This window comes from Ptychodera flava, chromosome 2 (genome assembly GCF_041260155.1).
Source record: "Ptychodera flava strain L36383 chromosome 2, AS_Pfla_20210202, whole genome shotgun sequence".
Taxonomy (NCBI): Eukaryota; Metazoa; Hemichordata; class Enteropneusta; family Ptychoderidae; genus Ptychodera; species Ptychodera flava.
Window position 1 is genome coordinate 19,526,033 of NC_091929.1, and position 20,810 is coordinate 19,546,842.

General features: G+C 36.2%; 1 protein-coding gene across 1 annotated transcript in view; it reads left to right on the top strand.

The window, feature by feature from the left end:
- The first annotated feature begins 1,392 nt into the window (after nt 1-1,392).
- The window catches only part of LOC139149284 (diacylglycerol lipase-alpha-like), a 37,776-nt gene continuing 18,358 nt past the window's right edge, over nt 1,393-20,810 (top strand). The window contains exons 1-11 of the mRNA XM_070720941.1: nt 1,393-1,414; nt 4,938-5,100; nt 8,948-9,080; nt 12,239-12,363; nt 13,635-13,770; nt 14,002-14,112; nt 16,799-16,960; nt 18,004-18,084; nt 18,767-18,909; nt 19,715-19,856; nt 20,603-20,810. The exon at nt 20,603-20,810 is cut by the window's right edge and continues 7 nt beyond it. Of these exons, the coding sequence (XP_070577042.1) occupies nt 1,393-1,414; nt 4,938-5,100; nt 8,948-9,080; nt 12,239-12,363; nt 13,635-13,770; nt 14,002-14,112; nt 16,799-16,960; nt 18,004-18,084; nt 18,767-18,909; nt 19,715-19,856; nt 20,603-20,810 (1,426 nt within the window). The remainder of the gene's footprint in view (nt 1,415-4,937; nt 5,101-8,947; nt 9,081-12,238; nt 12,364-13,634; nt 13,771-14,001; nt 14,113-16,798; nt 16,961-18,003; nt 18,085-18,766; nt 18,910-19,714; nt 19,857-20,602) is intronic.

Below are 20,810 nucleotides of genomic sequence, written 5' to 3' on the forward strand. Positions count from 1 at the left end.
AATGACTCATACCCTTAGTTAATAATGAATGTTACTTAGGGAGTCGTTGAGGACTGTCTGTCATGAAATATAATGTTTGTCGTCTGTCTATGTGAAAATTTAGGGTTCTTCTGAATTTAAAATTATATTAATACGATTGCAAGGTCTTTATAGAAATTTAAAAATCTGCAATCATTGAATTTCTTTTGAATTTTAAATTTTTTATGAAGCAGTGCATTATTTTGCACTTTCTCATCACCCAATTTTCCTCTGTTTTGTCAGCTTTACTGAGAAATGATAGAGTCTGACCAAAAGTTGGTGATGAAAGAAAGGGTTAGAAAGGGTATACCGGTAGGTAGGGTACCCTTTCACCACCAATGGTTTGGCCCAAACCCATTGTTATCAATGGTGTGTATGGACCGGTTTACAGGGAATTGGGGGTGACAAGGTTAATATCTTACAGGATCTTCTTGCAAGTCAGTCAAACTATCCATCAGAAGATAAGAGCAAATCGTTACTTCGTTGAAAGCGTTACATTAAAAGTATCACTTGGTTAAGGCTTTGAAACTAAATCTAAATGTCAGAATGAAAAATCGCTTCTGAATCAGTCATGTTTTCTGATAGCATCATGTTTCATTGCTGTTACTACAGCTGAATATTTGATATCACAATTAATATTTGATTTCTTAACATTTGCAGTTTACATCATATTTCACTCTTGTTAGTAGATGTAGACACGAATCCTTGAGGTCAGAGTTTAAATTTAGATCATTAATTAAAGGCCCAATAGCTTCGAATGTGTAATAAACCGATCTCAAAATATCCTCAGTTTTCCAAAAGTTTTCTTTGAATAAGAGTGAATTAAAGACTGAAGAAGTGTATAACAGTTAACACTGTCATAAGTGGCATGTAAATTCAAAAGTTTTAACTTCACTTTAGATTTCCCGCCATTTTCAAAAAATAACCAAGTGACAGAGAAAACGAAGATTACTACTGTTTACAACAAAATGTTGGCTATTGCGTGTTTTGCATTCAAGTAAATGGCATTATGCTTGTTTCCTTTATGATCATGATGTGTATATGTTCAAGAAATACTGCATTTTTGTACTCTTACGTGAGGGTGCCATTTTATGAGTGTGGCACTCGTTTATTATTTAACCTGTTAAAACGTGTAGGCATGGTCCAAATCAGTGAGCAGTGATACTTCTATACACGTCATTCAGTTTGCACATTTACAAGAACCAACTTTGGTTTGAAAATAAAATCATGAAAATAATGCGTAAAATTTGCAGGTATTGGGGCTTTAATAATCTGTGGTTTTCGTTTTTTGCAGCTGTTTTATTCGTAGAACTTGTCTGGTTAGTTCTTGGTGTAGTCTGGGTTGCCGATCACTATCACTTTTGTCCAGCTGGTATGGCAAAAGGAACAGTTTTAGGTAAGTAGGGTGTTCTTGTCTATTGTTGCCATCATGATAAGAACAACCAATGGCATTGCAGTATTGTATCATGTGTATGCAAATCACATCTTATCAACCAATCATATTCTTGGATGTCAACACATGCTTTGTGATTCTAATTAATTCACCCTTCACAGTTAGTTGACTTTCCCACTTGACATTCCAATCTGTCACATGCACAAGATTACAATAACAATTATAATATCGTGAAGTCAGCATCAAATTGACAGACGAAGACATTTCCTAACTTCATATGTGGCTTTGCAAAACTTAACCCTTTCACCACAATGGTTTAGCCCATATCCATAGTTTATCAAAGGCGAGTGCGGATCTGTTTACTGGGAATTAGGGGTTGACAGGTTAATTGTGTGCAATCATTTCAACAGTACCTGGTTACTATCATGAATTTTTGAATTCTTTGTTTTTCTACAGCAAGAGTAGAGCCTTATACCATGTACAGATGAGAGGGTGTTTGTTATAAACAAACTTATACTTGGTAGTATAGTAAATTAATAGCTTTGGAAAGACAATTGTACACCTGTTGTCCTGTAATAAACTGGTCTGATATACTTACTGGGAACTCTAAATAAAAGAATCATTGTTTGCAAACTCCAGTAAATATAATTGGATGTACCACCATTAATAAAACAATGCATTTATATACCTAATTAGCAATAATAATTTTAATTAAAAAGGCTTAAAATTTTAAGTGCCACCATCACCCTTATATAATACCTCTTGATAAATGCTGGTAGGAATTAATTAATTAACTCATGTGTGACAGTTGCTTGTATTAGAATCAATTAAAGATTCTCACTTGAATAATTGGATCGCATAGGAGCGATTATCATCAACAGCTTCCCAAAGCATTTGAAAAGTTCTAATTTTCTTTAAAAGGATAGAAAATCGTGTTCATTTTGAAAAACTAGAATTATGAAACTTGCATAGATATTATTTAGCATGTATAGATACATTGTGCCACTTAATTCATATCCAGATTCTCAAAAAACCTGTATAATTCTTAGCTGCTCCACAGAAAATTAAGTTTCACTGATGTGTACTTTCATTTATGAAGAATTGGTTGGCTTGATGATGACATAACAATTGTATCTTTTTACATCTTTATTCAGTATTTTTGATACAGTACTGCTGAACATGCCAGACACCATTAGTGCAGTCACTATTTTGTTCAGGCATGCAACTTTTTAACCCTTTGAGCGCAAAGTTAATTTTTGTCGCCTTATAAAATAAACCTCAGTCAATTTTTGTCAAATTTTTGCCAAAATTTTGATAAAAAACTATGGCCAATGAAATGTCGTGTTCATGTGGTCCAAAATTATCAAAAAAATTACAGAAAAGTTCATAAAAATTGTAAAATGTTGCACTAAAATTTTGGTGGGAAAAAATACAGCACTCATAGGGTTAAAGTCACCTGCCTGGATTCTGGACTGGCAGCCATTTTCCACAAATTTCATACATTGACTTTTTCCATTAAGAATTCTGCTCAACCATGAAGGGAGGCGATTTCTACCCTTCTCTGGCAGACAATCAATGACATTTTGCCGACTATTGGAAAAACTTTTGAGTACAAAGTACAACCTGTCAACACAGCGTGTACTGGTAGTAAGAGTGAAGATTGGTGGACGCATAGCATTTTACATTAATCACCGGCAACCTAAGGAGCCATTAGGGCCAGAGTCAGAGTTAGAGTACATTGCTAGAACCCCCAGGAATTGTGTCTGCAGTGATCCTATTCTGAAATCATACGGATATAAGCCAGAAATTTTATCTTTGAGAAAAAAATTCATGCCTAGATGTCAGTTTGTTGGTCAAAATTGTGATTATCAAATACAGCCTGAGTTCACAGGCAAAATTTTTGGTGTATTTGAATCAACTTAGGGAATTGTATTAATAACTGTGGTTGAGATTCACACAACAAAAAAATATTGAAAAGGTGTCAAATAAACAACTATGCCGGTTTAAAAAAGAGTGTAATACAGTTCATCAAGTCAATATTGGTAACTTCAAGAACATGTTGATGGCTCACTGCAAAGAGGGCATAACTCAATTTTCACAATCATCCTTCTTGAAAACTTAAAATTAAAAATAACTCATATCTGTTTGACCTCAAAATGCGATATTAGATATTATATTGTAGCCCAAACATGGGACTATGTGCCCCAGGGTAGGTGACCATTTGCCCTCCTTATGTCGGGCAAATGGTCTCCTGCCCCGAGGGTACATAGTCCCTTGTTTGGGCTATAATGTTTTTATTACATGCCTCTCTTACACAGTTTTCACTCAAAATATTTAGGTTTAATGGCAAATGATAATCAATGCTTTATTTCCATCTCAGATGAAAATCCGTTAAAAATGGAACAATTTTCATCAACTTATGGCGCATTGATATATTTGAACTACTGTTATGAGGTTTATCAAATTTTTATGCAAAATTTTCCTAAAATCGGATTTCAACATTTTGACATCAAAAAGTTGTCAAGTTGAAAATAGTAACGGTGATGACTATGCGGCCTGCGACGTCATCAACATGTTACCATCGAATACTATGGAGCATGCGGCGTTCAATGTACAAGACATGTAATAAGATATATTATAACCCAAACAGGAGACTATGTGCCTGAGGGCATGTGATAATTATAGCCCAACGTTAGGAGGGAAAATGGTCTTCTGTATTTCCAGTGTTTTGTAACGTCCTGTGTTCATCTTGTCAACACAGCCTGTATACTTGATTAATTTCAAATTTGATGACTACATTTAGGTGTTAACTAGAATTCACACAACTACCCGTACAATAACATTGCCTGTTGTACACAGCATGCTTTATTGGCATGGCCAACATATATGCTGGTACTCTAGGGATGAGAAGAAGAGAATGGCCTTGTTCTGTATGTGAAACAAAACAACAATATTATCAAATGTTACAGCTAGTGTCCCTTATATAAACCCTTTCAGCGCCAAAGTCAATTTTTGTCGCCTTTATAAAATAAAGCCCAGCCATTTTTTTTCAGACTTTTGCCAAAATTTGATGAAAAAGTGTAGCCAATGAAATGTGATGTCCATTTGGTCAAAAATTATCAAAAAAAATTATGGAAAGATTGATAAAATTGTAAAATGTTGCACTAAAATTTTGGTGGGAAAAATTACAGCACTCAAAGGGTTACGGATAGGGAATGTACCGTTAGGTGTACCAGGTAAGGTGTTGGAACACTGGTTACTTTTTACTGTCTCTGAATTTTTGTACCATTTTGTACCAAAGGAGGTGTGGTTTTAATGACTTTACAACCCTGGGAAACCTTAACACACATGTTCTTTTGATCTTTACCGAAAATGCTGAATGTAGAAACGATGAGTGTTGCCGTTTATTCTCATAATGGCTTTGATGAATTGGTTTAATCATCAATTTGCCCACTAATTTATTAGTCAATTAGCTAATTAATTAATTGATCATCACTGACCGGATCTCTTTTTCTGTTTCTGACAGGTGTTGTTATTTGTAATTGGCTCGTCATGTTTGCCCTGCTGGGGATTCTGTGGTGTACTTTTGACAGGGCGGGTCGGAGTTGGGTCAAACTTAAAGCATCCAAGAAACAGGAGGCCATGAAGAGATCAAAGAGCCGTGTGGAAAGACGGCAAAGCCGTGCAAAGTGAGAAATACTATAATACATCTAACGTCAAGAATGTTGGGATTTTATGATCTTTAACAAGCAGTGTGGAATATCGTCTGTTATATTTATTGTCTGTTGCCAGGTGTCTGAAATGCATTACCTTTTGCAGATGCCTCCATGCTCTATTTGATTGGTGTTGAGGGACCTGAGGAATTTGTCTTGCACCTCTGTATATGTACCGTTGTTGTGCAGGCTGTAGCAAAGTTCGTCCCAGCTTGCACTCCATACTGGAAATGGAAATTGAAATAAAAAACTTCTCACATAGCATGAAAATGGTCACGACTCTGACCAGGTTGTCACAAATCTAAGATGCAAATTAAACGTTGGAGTGCCAAAGTCTATTTTTGTCCCATTTATAAAATAAACCCCAGTCAATTTTTCTCAGGTTTTTGCCAAAATTTTGAGTTATGCACGAGTACCTGAGTGTCATGTTTCTCGCTCCACTTTTTATCAGACAATCTACTGAGAGGTAATATCCTACGGCAAACTCTCAGTGTCTCCCAATAACCTCATATGATTGCATTTAGGGGCCGTCGATAATAAAAGCTGACGCACAACAAACGTAATTCTTTCGTTTAAGGGGGGGGGGGGGGGGGGGGGGGGGGGGGGGGGGGGGGGGGGGGGGGGGGGGGGTGGGAAAAGCTCATTTTTTTGTGTGCGTCAAAATCGCATAAGGATTTTCTATTGTTTTCGAAGTGCGACTTTGCAGCGAGAACGCAAAACTACCTTCGCGTTCATCGAGGACAATGACCACAAAATACGGAGACAGAAAAGAAAACGAAAAGACATGAATGTAAAATAAAAACTTCTATGCTTTTTCAACATGAAACATGTATGTGAAACACATTTTCCTACGTGCGAAATACATTAAAATGTTCTGTCTTAAAATGTGAAACGCGTAAAGTGGAGGTTTATTATAATGTGCCCTTCCGGTATTTTTTCATGGGAGTGCGGATCGGAGAGGTGCGTGTGGGTTTGTCAGAAACGGCATCATAATACGAAATTGATTTTGCATAAAAACTTTCGTTTTGAGGGGGGAGGAGGGGGTTTCAAGTAAAACGAAGGAATTACGTTTCTTGTGCGTCAGCTTTTATTATCGACGGCCCCATAGAATTCTACTGATTTATATCATGGATGCACAACTGTACTTTTCAACTGAAAATGCTTTCTTCACAGGCACTAGGAACAAAATCTCAACCATGAAACGTTTGTATATCAACGGACGACATCTCGTATACTTTCAATCTATAGTCACATGCAATTGTTTAATTTTTTTTCATTTTTATTTTTTTTCACAAGTGCAATGAATCTCAAATGATATTTGCATGACATAACCGGTATGTTTGTTACACATAAATTCAAAGTGGCAGATTCCTCATGATATTGGAGTTCTATCATTGATATGCAAAATTGAACATTTGTCTTAAATTTTGACAAGTCTTTCAGAAATTCTCTTTAATACATGAAAGATGACATCGGTACATTGTTACCTGGATGTTCAAAGTGAAGGTATAAATAAACATGTAATGGATCTAATTGCAAGCTTGAGTTACAAACTCAGGTGAAAAAGGGAAAAGTTTGTCCCAATGTCCGTCAACAGCAGCATTTATTGCATGCATTTGACTACACTGAGTAATAAACTAGTTGCGACCGGTGCCATACATGTACTAAATTTTCTATAACCTAGAAACATAAAACCTTTACACTGTATGTGATCTGAATATTTCACCTACATTAACCCAATACTACTGCCAGAACTGGTTGACCTATTTTAAAAATCAGTGGATCGTACGATTTTCCCCTCAGAAAATCAAGATCAATAATTATGTTCTTCGTTAGTGTGACTCCAAGCTTTCACAGTTTTACAAAATGGTTTCACATAATAAAAGTTTAATTATGTTTTCAAAAGAATTACAAAAACGGGTTGCAAAGTTCAGCTTGTTGGAAAAAGCAGCTTTTGCGTGCAAAAAATGAAATCTTACCTTCATATTGTCAACCTAATAACCATTTGTCCCTAATTGAAGATTGCCTTCCCAAAATACTTGAAATTTAATTTTTAATTTTCAAATTTACAAAAAAAATTTAAAAAATGAAAATAAAATAGAAAATTTAGATTCAAAATATTTAGATTTGTAATTTGACATGCACAATAGCTTCTGGTAAATGGTATAATCAGTATTTTATACAATGATGTACATGTTTTTATCAAAAGAGATTTCAGTTTATCAAATGTATCAACCAAGAGACATAATTCATTTGAAGTCTTCGGAGTGCTTTGCATTCCTATGATTGATTTCTGTGCCTAGCGAGAGTCATTCCCAGAGTCATTCCGTATGCCATCGGGAATAATCTCCTTTTCAGGAAAGGCTTTATCGGAACGTGTCATCTCGCATCTGTGACAGGAATATGAACACTCGTTAAAAATTCCTGATTTACAACACACGTGCAGTAACATCTCTCGTCATTCCCGGAGAGCAGGTAGCCCAAAATCAACAGACGGGTCTCTAGGGACGGGTATAACTGATGATGTCGGACGCCTGCTGTGATTGTGTGCTACTCGACTCTTGATACGCACTTGTTATTCATAGTTGCTTCCAGCTACCGCAAGCAGTTAGGGATTTGTGATATTCATGAATGCAAAAAGAATGTCACACTGTCAAGGTCAAATTCAGTCTATCTGGCAAACATTTATTGCTAGATTTTGTACATTCAGAATCCTTTTTTTTGCTGCAGGATTATTTTGTACTTTTAACCCTTTGAGCACCAAAGTCAATTTTTGCTGCCTTTGTATACCCCAGTCATTTTTTCCCCAAATTTTTGCCAAAATTTTGATAAGAAACTGTAGTAAATGAAATGTGATGTCCATTTGGTCCAAAATTATAAAAAAAAGTACAGGAAAATTCATAGAAATTGTTAAAATGTTGCACTAAAATTTTGGTTGGAAAAATCACAGCACTCAAAGGGTTAATCGTTACTCATATTGTAACCACCTATATTTTACATTCAAATTGAGAATTTATTTTTTTATAGAGTTCACAAATCAGGTTTTTGAGATTCAGAATGCCGCAAAATATGATAGAAGAAGCAGTGTTCATCATAATAATGATAACTTCATTGACATTATTCCCTCAAAGGTGAACACAGTCAAGAACTAGGACTATGAAAAAAGAAACACACCGAATAAACAGAAAAAAATAAATATGTGAAGTATTGACTTATAAAAAAAATTATATATTGAATTGATAGAATTTGGGGATATGCAGGGATCATTCACCGCTGAATGGTATCCTCTGGAGTTTTGTAAACTTCAATTGCATTGTCCTGTAATATCTGGCATCAACAATGATATTTACACTTCTCTACGCTTTCAGAGTAACACAGGAATTGTATGAAGCTAATTGGGATCGAAGGTTTCGAGTTCTATGCTGCTGTGCAGGGGTTGGGGAATCTAAACAGGTAGGCAAGACTACAGTAACCAATCGTAAGTTTGTGATGTTAGTAAGATACTATGTGCCCACAAAAGTGAAATGCTCAAATTTTTGTCAAGCTTCCCTCATGAAACTTTTAACCATACTGTTACCAAATCAAAAATAAAATCAAGGTTCACAATGCACTATAGAAACAAATTGCAGATTCTGAATATTTACAATTATTTGGGTTTCATTTTTTCTCAAGGTTACCATAGAAACAGCATAATTCTACCAGTATTGTTCACATGTTTGTTTTTGTATTTCTTTTTTCTCGCAGAATTCTTTCGCAGAAATAGCAAAACTATTTTCAGAATTTTTCCATGAACTGGACGTGGTTCCGTCGGACATCATAGCAGGCTTTATGTTGCTGAGGGAAGAGCAAAAGAGACGGCGCAGACTGATCGTCGCCAACCAATCCAACGATATTTACCAGTTTTTATCAGGGTTCCTATCACGCCTCAGACCAAACATTTAAATCTCATGGACCCAGTAAGTTTTGCTTTAAAGACTCTCTCCTTTTTTCCCTTGCATATTATTACCTTATATCCCAAATTGTTATGGTGCCCATTGAATTTTGTTGAAAATGTGCCCAATGTCTGTGGATCAACCTATATTAACCCTTTGAGCGCTGTGATATTTCCTACCAAAATTTTAATGCAACATTTTATCAGTTTTTGTGAATTTCCTATAATTGGTTTGATAATTTTGGACCAAACAGACATCATATTTCATTGACTACAGTTTTTCATCAAAATTTTGGCAAAAATCTGAAAAAATTTGACTGGGGTTACATTTTATAAACGTGACAAAAATTGAATTTGGCACTCAAAGGGTTAAACAAGCTGCACTGGGTTTAGACGTCTTCAATTCAGTACCCTTTGAAAGTCTGAAATTTGTATTGATTATTTTAATAGAAACTTTCATATTTTATTAGATGGTAAAGTGTGTGCACAAAGTTACTCGACAAAATGTCAACTTGGTATAAAAAGGATTACTTTTGAAAACCCCGAAAAATTTAGTCTTCTTCGACGAGACTTGCAGAAAGAGACAGTCAAACGCTGTTGCCACTGCTCATATTCATTTCATCACCGCCATTGAGTTTGTTAGAACCCCAAATCTTGTTGAAATATCCTCCTGATCAGTATGTGCATTCATAAGTTACAAATTCCAACTTATAACCATGATGATTTCTCTGTATAGCTGGAGGGGACAGGTAGGAAGAAAGCTTACAGTTTCTCATTCAGCTGATTTCAATGGCACAGCTTATACAAAGTCCATATACGTGAATGCATTCTGCTCGTCAAAAAAAGCAGTACTGACAGATAAGTCTCCCTAAGCATGCGATACCTGTGCACAAGAAAATGGACAACCCCTTAACTTCATGATAAAAATCACATCTTGCTTATTGAGGTAGCTCTGTAACAGATAGTGCTTCTGTCCAATGTTTTCAAAAAGTACTGAAATTTGAAAATCAAGTCACGTAAAATACCTTACTCTAGATGTAATTTGTCCTTGAAAGAAAACAGGTCAAAATATTCATTAGAAGGAAAAAGCAAGATACAAGCTTAGGCCAAAAAAGGAAAAAGATTTGTTTCTGGTCCTTGACATTCATCAAAAGTGACACAATAACGCGATTTTCTTTTTCTTTTTTTTCTTTTTTTTTTATTCATAACAATGCTGGTTTGGAACTATTGATGCAACAGTTCTTGTCTTTTATCACTGGATGCATATTACTTCCGTTTTCCTTTTAGCATTTTTGGACATGCATCATAAAAACTTTGACCTGAGGCCGGCCACCACATGAAATTCTGACTCCAGAATTTTTTATGAGAAAAAAAACATGATGTGCAGCTCCTGAAATGATGCACGCACTGACCAGAAACAAATCTATTTTTTTTGTCCTTTTTTTATTTAATTTACAAAACACAGAGTTGCTACTTCCAGGATGGAAAATCACCCCTATTCCTGTGTGCAGAGGTCCAACTTGGTCATAGCAGATGCTAAATTTGTACCAAATATGGGGGATGCAAGGTTCAAACAAAAATCAGGCTTCCACCTATTGTCTTTCTGCTGATGGCAAAAATTAATTGAGACACTTTCCCTCCTCCTTGCCCCTCCCCCTCCCCCTCCCGGAATAAAATGTAAAATAAAAAGACAAAAGTGAGGGCATATTTATCTTGCCCAAACGGCTAATCTTTTTCAGCTTTTTGTTTGAAAATAAATTTATACTGTTTTGTAAAGTTTCATCAATTTACTGAAACCCAGCGGCATTCTGCATTTCTTGCTTTGAACAACTCATCTAGTCTGATTAAGCTGATATTCAACTTATCCATTTATGACTTTCATCATTCAACTCAGATAAAAAATTCAAAGGAAATCTCATCCATGCAATTTTATTATTCGACATCGACAATAGTCATGCACAAAAGACTGTCTGATATACCGGTACAAATGTGCATGCCGGTACATGCATATCATACAATCTTGCCAATTCTCTAAATGCCCTTGGGTGATTCCAGCTCAAATTCTATCTTAGAATGTTCATATTATGGTACATTAGTATGTGTCTCGAAAGTAAAAGACTTATACTTTCGCTGAAACTTTCCTCAATGAAAGTTTCTACCTTTCTCTTGTTAAATCAAGAATAAAAGTCAGGCTCACCGTGCAAAGTTTGGTATTAGAGAAACAAATTACCAAACACTTACTGATATTTGAAATTCAAAATGGCTGCCATCCCTGTGTTAACTGTACCGGTATAGGGATGAATAAAATAAAAAATGTTTGATTTTCGAAAAACTCAGACAGAGAAATTTTTCTTTCTCTGAGAGCTTTAAAATGAGCCTTAACAAGTGGTAGATCAGAAAAGACATTTAAATTTGAGTCTGAATATTTTTCCCTGAGGCGCTTTCTACGTTAAGTGCAGAAATGGACAGATGCTTTTGCACACAGTGATGCAGTTCAAATGTCATTGAACTCCACACAGAAACAGCAGGCTCTGGGCTTTTTAAGGGAGAGCCTTGAAGACTGAGGCACTTAAACTTCTGTTCAAACTATCTTCAAGGTGTCTTTGAACATAAAGGATAAAAAATCAGGGGTCATTGTGCAAATATTGGTACCAGAGAAACAATTTACCAAATGTGAGTGTACTTTCGCTAATTGCCAATACGTATACGTGTCAACCTTTGAGATGGGTTTTTCAGCGATGTACATGTATGCCATGTAATGACGGTCTAAATCAGGGTATGATTTAATCCATCAAAGTTTAGTTGAGTTTGAAGTTAGACATATGGGTACTTTCACCAAAGTTTGAGTTTTTCTATGTATGTTTTTGGCAAATCATAACTTCAGTCAGAGACAATGAATCAGTGGAAGACTTTGCGTGCCCTGGCCATGCAAGCTGAGTTTTTGCCCCATAATGCTTTCCAAATTTCCTCAATATGATTTTTACTAGGGTCAAAGGTCATAGACGTCCAAAAAGGGGTCCTAAAATAACAAAAGTTTAGGTCTCAAATGGGTACAGTGTTTTGAGATGGGGCACACACCCCTACCATTTCTCCAAACAGGTACCTCCAGGATGTAAGGATGATTTTATTTCAATTTTAACAAGCCTTGTCCTTTTCTTCTCCATCTCGTCACCTTGTTGCCAGGTGACAAAAGAAGAATTCAAAGATGTGCTGTACTATTTTAAGTATGCAGTAGCGGCTTATGGCTGGCCATTGTACATGATTATGAACAAAGCTACGGGATTATGCAAATTAGCTCAGCAGTGTCGGTGAGTTGGATGAATTCAAATTGACTTTAGCTGGTTATGGTGCCTTTAATTCTCACAGCAGGAACCAGCCATTTGCGTAGAATAGTGTCGTGATACAGTGAAGAAGTTCAGTCAAACAGAATATTAAATAAATTGGCTATTTTCATGACTCGTACACGACCTCAAGTCCTCATATTTTGCCAGTATGAATCCAAGCCTTGATCGAATGCTCTGTAAAGGACAATCATCTTCACTGAATCCTCTTCCAAATTTTCAGCTTTATATCATTTTCAAGCAAAACATCATAGTTCTATGCCGCCAAATAATGAAATTGTAATAAACTGCATACCATGAAAAGATACCAGGACATAAGGTCATGAAGGGTCAGTAAAACAGTACGATAATAATAACGAGAAAAGTCAAATTACACGGTGAAAGTCACGATATCATGACCTTCCATTGCAAAGTAAATGAAGAGGTCCCTATCTTATTGTCTTGATTTATATTATTGGATATTGTGCCTACACTGAATCTGTCATATTTCTGTCTTGGGAAATTAATGGATTATATCAGAATTTTTTCAATTTGAAAGCTTACATTTTGCCTGAATGTTCTTAAAATAGGGCTTTTTTCTGGAAGGTTGCAGTTGCTATTGAAAGCTTCACAAAATGTGAACTTTTATGTAAATGATCATGAGTCCCACTGTACTGTCTTGTAAGGTTTGTTAACACAGGATTAACCCTTTGAGCACCACAGTCAATTTTGATCATCTGTATAAAATATACCACAGTGAATTTTTTCAGATTTTTCGCCAAATTTTGATAAGAGACTGTAGCAAATGAAATGTGATGTCCCTTTGGTCCAAAATTATAAAAAAAATTACAGAAAAATTCTTGAAAATTGGTAAAATGTTGCACTAAAATTTTGGTGGGAAAAAATTACAGCATTCAAAGGTTTAGATTTTTGGATTTCAAATGTATGATGCTGCTATGGCATCATGATATAAACCAACATTATACTCTGTATTACCTAAAACGAAACCCTTTCATGAAACATTTTATAGTACAGACACACATTTGGCTCAAAGTAGCTAGTAACTCTGCTTGCCACTGTAAATTGTGATAAATTGTTTCTATACAATCAGCCCTTTAGCATGAGCTGCCCTCAATCTCTGGAGCTTTCCACAGTAATTTCCTCATTATGTTGTGTTATCCCGTGTGGATCAGATCTATGCTGTCATTTGGACCCTCAATCCAAGTTCCAACCCATTTTTTTCCGTCTTTCTCTTCCAGATGTTGTTGCTGTAACTTCAAGAATGCAGCCACAGTGGTTGACGAAGACAACTGCTGCCAATGCAATTTTACCGCTTTAAAAAGACAACTCGGACTTCCAGAGTCTGAGATCACCTATGCAACCTTCCACTCAGCGGTTAGTACATCACAAATTTGTCACGGGGATTATATTCCAGAGGTTAATAGGGATTTAACCATGGACAGGAATAACGGAACAGAATTAATCGGGAAAGTAACAACCCCAGAAGGGAAAGACAACTTATACACGGAACACGACAATATGCATGGACACAATTTTTCCGATAAAGAATGGTTTTCCCAGGAACTTGAGGAGAAATTTTTTGACAAGTTTGTTTCGGATTTTCAGGACTTAGATTCTATTGAGCAGGATTCCGCGGAAAGTGACAGAGATTTTCCGGATGGTATCTCTGGATCGACCCGGAGTAGCACCAGGTCAAGTACGGAAAAGCAGAGTATGGTAAAACGAACACAATATTTGAACAACATTTTCATCTTGCGCAGTAAAATAAAATGATACAATTAACAAACTTTTCTCTTGAGTATAGGCGCTGATCACTCTCTGAATAACTAACAATTCTTTCCTCTGCTGATCTCAATGCTGTCTATATCATGTCTGCCATTTTCACAAATTTGTATTGCCTACGAACACTTCACAGAAAATAAGGTTCACGGTATCAACATTTCCCATACCATTGTTCTGATTTTGTGCGATATGAAATCAGAGATAGAATCTTCTTCAACAAGATCAAAAAAAATCATGGCTTCCATGATGGTCTCAAAAAATGGACTCTCGTGACATATCACTATTTGTGAACCTCTGTGATTTCCGTGTTTTAGGCATTATCATAAATTTGTGATCTTGAAAATTTAGGTTGCCAAAACCTGAATTCCACTGTAAAAGTAAACCCGTCTCTCTATTTTTCACGTTTCACCAATCTTTATCTTCTCACTCTGTCATCTTTCTGTCCCTCCAAAGCATAGCGGCTCCACCTATTTCATTTCTGTCAGTGCCATTTCCCATTGCTTTCTATGGCATGGTTTATACCAATGCAAATAAATGGGTAAGGGAAGAACGTGCAGCCTACCCGTACAGTGGTGTCTTGTTTTGCCTGATATATCTGCAACAGTTTCTGAACATTCGGGAACATTTTGCAAATTTTGGGTTGAAATGTCTCTACAATCTGAAAAAAGTCAATAATCAGAGAAATTTTCTCGAAATGTTCTTTGCTTTGAACTTTGCAAAACAAGAAATCCAATGTAAGTGGCTCCTGTACTGCACATAAATAACACTCAAGTCTCTTGGCAGTCATCAACCATTTCAGTGGCAAATGCACAACAGCTGCTAATTGGATGTACCACAGCCAGACAGTAGTGTCTGGTGTATATCAGCCAATCACACAGTGTGTTTCATATGTGGGTGGACATATGTCTCGTAAATTGTGGTAACAAATGTCTCAACTTGTACAAAGTGATGTTTATGTTTAACACCTGTAAAAGATAAAATATGACACGACCCCTGAGTCTCTCTCACACTAACACATGTAAATTTTCTTGACATCGCTTGACTTTGCAGACCCAGTATTCGTTGTGGCATTCATTGCTTGCTTGTGCTCAAACCGCTATTTAAATGCAAATGAGTTTGACTCTTCCCAGAATGCCTTGCTGGACAATCACAATGGCCACTCACTGCAATTTTTGAAAAACGCGTTTTGACACTTACGACCTGTTCAACCTGTGCTGATATACATTATTTTGATAGTGTTACATTCCATTGTATATTTTATCGCAGTAAGAAAGATTGAATTCAGTGTATATCGCTGAAATATTTCAAATCTTCACCCAAACCATTTTCTTTACCTATATCAATAATACATCGGATCGATGTACATGTAGTTAAAAGAGAAGCAAAAAAGTTCAGGGACTCACAAAGGTAGGAAAATTTGAAATTGAAGTTTTGACCGAGCGGTTGCTTCTCCGCTAGGTGACTGGATGCCGTATGTTGTGGGTTCGAACCCCGATTGAAGCCACCGTATTTTGAGTCTTCTGTCAACTTGGCATTTTGGAAGGAGTCCAACTTTCTTTCATACACCAATACTACTAATACTAATTTATGTATTTTGATCCGAGAAGTCACAGTGAAAGTTTGACCTAATAACACATTCACCTACAGTCCTTTTGTCACTCGTATAACTTCATTCAACCCAGCCATTTTCAATGGTACTGTGACTCCAGATATGTGTGCATAGAAATGGGGCAACCTGGACTTCATTAGCACACTAACCAGACCTGTCTTATGGGGAAACTTCCCACACAATGCTAATGCTAATGGCTGACATGCATGTCAACGTCTGATAGTTGAATTTTCAGCCTCAAATGGCCACCACAATGGTTACCATGTCTGTGAAACACCTTAACTGCAAGCGACATTGCACAAAGTTCAAAGGTCAAATAGTTGTTGGACCTGCTCCATTACACGCAACAAGACTAATATCATAATACTAACAACAATTCTCATTTTTCTGTGATGTTTCCTTCATATGCAATGCAGTCTTGCAACTAACTGTATAACAATTTTTAGTGTTTTCAGCATTGCTAAACATTCTCTTGCCAAATATATGTGTGTGTAATATATATGTGTGGAATATATATATATATATATATATATATATATATATATATATATATATATATATATATATATATATGTATATATATATATATATATATATATATTATATGATATAATACATGTCTGTATATATGTATGTGAGCATTCATACAATGCAACACCTGTGAAAATGTATATCAATATACACATGCCTTATATGTTAATATATTTAACACAATTCAACACTTTATATATTTGTATACGTACATAATGTATGTATGTATATATATGTGTAAACAAACATAAAAGATGATTTAACATGTGAAAATTTATCGTAATTAGATAAATTTTAAAGAAAAAACAATATCAAAATTCAATAAAATGTATGGCGCGATTGAATAAAATAATTGATCATACAGGCAAATTTCATTTTTTATCCTCAAAATTTGACCGCCATAAAATGAGAATTTGCTGTACCGGTAAATACAATCTGAGAGCGCATTAATGAGAATATTGTCTTTCTCCCATCTGACAGGTTTCTGAAACACCTTTCTTCATAGCAGTCGATCACAAACGGAAAACAATTGTGATTTCAGTGAGGGGCACTCTGTCCCTTCAAGATTGTCTGACTGATTTGAGTGCAGACATATCGCATCTTCCGTTAGACGGAGTACCAGATGACTGGCTTGGTCACAAGGTGAGACAGCTCTTTCTGTTGTCTTAAGAGAGAATGCACCTCGGCGACAAATATTCAGATTCTCAAATATTTACGATTCTTTTCTGATCTACCATTTACCATTTCTTGGGATCATTTTAAAGCTCTTTGAATAAGAAAAAATTTCATCATCTTAGTTTGTCGAAAATCGAAAATTTTATTTTCTCCCATTGAGATAACACATGTATGGGGGCCATTTTGAATACAAATATTGGTAAATGTTAGGTAATTTGTTTCTCTAGTACCACACTCTGTGACTCCTGATTTTTATTCTTGATTTTGAAAGAGAATGGTTGAAAGTTTTATTTACAGTACCAGCATCACATAACTTGTAACTGCATTTTGCAGCATGTGGGAAACCTTGCGGTAACTGTGCGGTAGCCTTGTTCTTTGCCGCAAGGTCTGCGATATCTATTGTCTCATGCCCACTTCCAATTGTTTTATTGCCGCAAACACTGCGGCAACACGTTTGCGGGAACTCACTGACGCCTCAAAACAATGCGGTAACAGCAGTGCAGCAACAACATGAACAACTCAAATGGTGCGGTAACACCTCATTGCGATCACATTCTATTGTTCTAAATGTTCAAAATGTAGGATAGTTTGAGCACAAGTCTTTCACATTCGAGGCTCATACTACCTTAAAGGACAGCTCATATATAACAGCAACAACAGCAGACTGCTGCAAGAGTTCCTCTTTTATGACCTCTTTTTTCATTGCATCCAACAAATAATGTAAAAATGGGGACAAATATTCAATTTTGCATATTAATGAGAGAACAATGACGTAATTTATAACAACCCTACTGCACTGACATTGCAGGATAATAGCCCCCTGAGTGTCAGCTTCTTGGTTACTGCAATCCCTTTCCACTTGTAGGATTGGGGTTATGCATATATATGTGTGACTATTCTTGTGGGTCATGCATGTCTGATGGAGGTTTTATTCTATGCAAATGAAGGTAGTTTAATGACTGAGTTCACAGACATTTTACATTCACCTGTTCCACGCGTTTCATTGACAGGGTATGGTTGAAGCTGCTGTGTATATTCAAAGGAAGCTCAAAAGTGAATTTCTTCTCGCCCAAGCTTTTGGACATGATAAGGTAAATGACTAGATGAAACAGCGTTTAAAATTATTTAGAAGATGGTGATCATAGTTTCTGCAAAGTAGAAGTGATTAGCATCACCATAATATAAACATGAAGATGTCTTTTATCCTTTGCACCGTCATGGTTTGGCCCAAACCCATTGTTATTAATAGTGATTGTGGACCTGGTCATAGGGAAATAGGGGAATCAGGCTAAAACTGGTGGAATGATTTACTAAAGACTATTAAATGATTTACTGAAAACGTTTTGCAATTCAGTCACTTCTACATCACCAAATATTAAACTCACAACACAGATAAGTAACATTTACTTGTGGTTTCTACCAGTCTGCTTCCAAAGAAAAGGTTTGGATGGCAAACTGTAGTTTGCAAACTTTGAAGGAAGCCAAAAGTGAAAGTGGTTCCGCCAGGCCGGTAGTGACCACAATCTTGGGGTACATGGAATGAACGGCCAAGCGGAGGACAGTTGAGCAAAGAGGAGACAGTGAGCAAAGTGGACAGCCAGACTAAAGAAAGTAAAAATTGAATTGAGCACATTCTCAAGTCAAGAACGGATAAACATACCAGTGTTTTCAAAGACCTATTTAAGAATATCTGCTTCCATTGCAGTGCATGTGAGATTTTTTTTCAAGAAATATTATCTTTTAATTCCAAAGTCTTTCATTTTCAAATTTCAGGACAGGGGTACGCACAACTATGATCTGGTGCTAGTTGGTCACTCCCTTGGTGCTGGCACAGCTGCTATACTTGCCATATTGCTCAGACCTGAGTTTCCATCTCTCTACTGCTACGCCTACTCACCCCCTGGTGGATTACTTAGGTCAGTAGCTAACATATTTTGTTGCCATGCCAACAGTTGCTATGGTGACAACATTTTGAAGTGCAGTTTTTGAACTGATAGGAAAGGGGGGAAGAGTGCAACTTTATTATAAAAACAAAACAAAAAAGTGGAAAATTACATCAAAAGTTATGGCTACTGAAGCTTGGACAAAAAGTTGGCAAAAAGAGAGTTTCAGTGTATTTGTATTAGTAGTACCTACTAGTACCTACATACATTCACTTGCCCACTATGAAAACTGATATATTGCACTCACACGGTTAACCTGATAGGGCAGAATCCACCTCAGGGATATTGGGACTTTAAAATTTCTACAATTCTTTTCTGACCTACCACTTGTGGAGCCCATTTTAAAGCTCTTGTAGAAAGAAAAAACAAAATTCACAATCTGACAGTGTACTTTATCAAAAATCAAAAGTTTTATTTTTCCCCTATGGATGATGGCCATTTTGAATTTTCTAATATCAGTAAATTTTCGGAAATTTGTCTTTAGTACCAAACTTTGCATGGTGACCCCTGATTTTTATCCTTGATTTGGTGAGAGCATTGTTGAAAGTTTCACTGAGGAAAGTTTGACCAAAAGTTTAAGACTTTCATGTTTAAGTCGTATACACCGTAAGTGCAAAAGTTGCTATTCCGTTTGTGTACAAAATATTCCTATTATACCTTTCACCATTATGGAATGACCCAATCCTATTGTTTCATATGGCAAAGTTGGATCTCTACAGTAGGAAATAGGGGGGTTAAAAGGTTAATGGGATGGTCTCATGGATTTTTTTCCTTGCAGTATGCCGGCAGTGGAACATACAAAAGAATTCATGACCTCTGTGGTCGTTGGCAAAGATATTGTGATGCGAATTGGTCTTGCACAGATGGAATATATGAGATCTGATTTGATATCGTGCATTAAAAGAAGCCAGGATCCTAAGGTAAGTGAAAATACACTGTGATCATTTGCGTATCAGTTCAGTCCAGTCCAGATATGGTGACCATACAATACCATAGAAATGACAAGTTGTAAGTTTTGATAATATTTTTATTATATTTGTTTTAAGAAACTCCCTAAAGTTTGTTGAAACACAAAATATCAGCCTGGCAAACACAACAGTGTAAAATATGCAATGTTAATTGTTCACAATAGTTCTACCGTACTCCGGAATGAAAAGGACGCACTTTTTTTTTCACACCCAGTACACCGAAGAGATCACGTGATGGTGGTATAAACAAACCCGAATGCACAAATGCGTATGGAAATACACTCATTTCTATGCGTGTTTGTTGTGGGTTTGTTTGTACTGTGGTCCATTTGTATTCCGGGTTTAACCCATTGACTTCCAGTCTAGACTAAAATTCACTTCTCAATAATAATTTGTCTGATTTTCTGTCAGCAGTACCGGTAGCTACTTTCATTAACACATTGCTGTATGTAGTAACAAATTGTGATCAACTGTGTTAATAACATTGCATGAGCGACAATGTTGAAGTTGAATTTCTTCAACTATTTGAATGCTTAGTGTTTTAAAGTTTGATAGCTAAAGAGCTCAATTTTCTTTTTTTTTCCTGATGGTGTGCAAAATGTTGCCTAGCAACATCATCACCTAGTAACCTAATCTTCTTCAATGTTATCAATATTTACTGACCATTTGAATATTTGACAACTTTTTTTCCACATCAGTGGCTTATCATAAGTGGAGGGATATTTTGTTGCTGCAAAATCCGTGACGTCAACATGCAGCCATCGACCGGTACCGAAGACTTCTCCCCATCACCGACGAGAGTGGATGTGGCCGCCCATCCAAGTGATTTATCAATAATGCTGTCAACTCATGTGCCGCTTTATCCACCAGGAAAAATCATCCATGTTGTCCGGAATCATCCGAAAG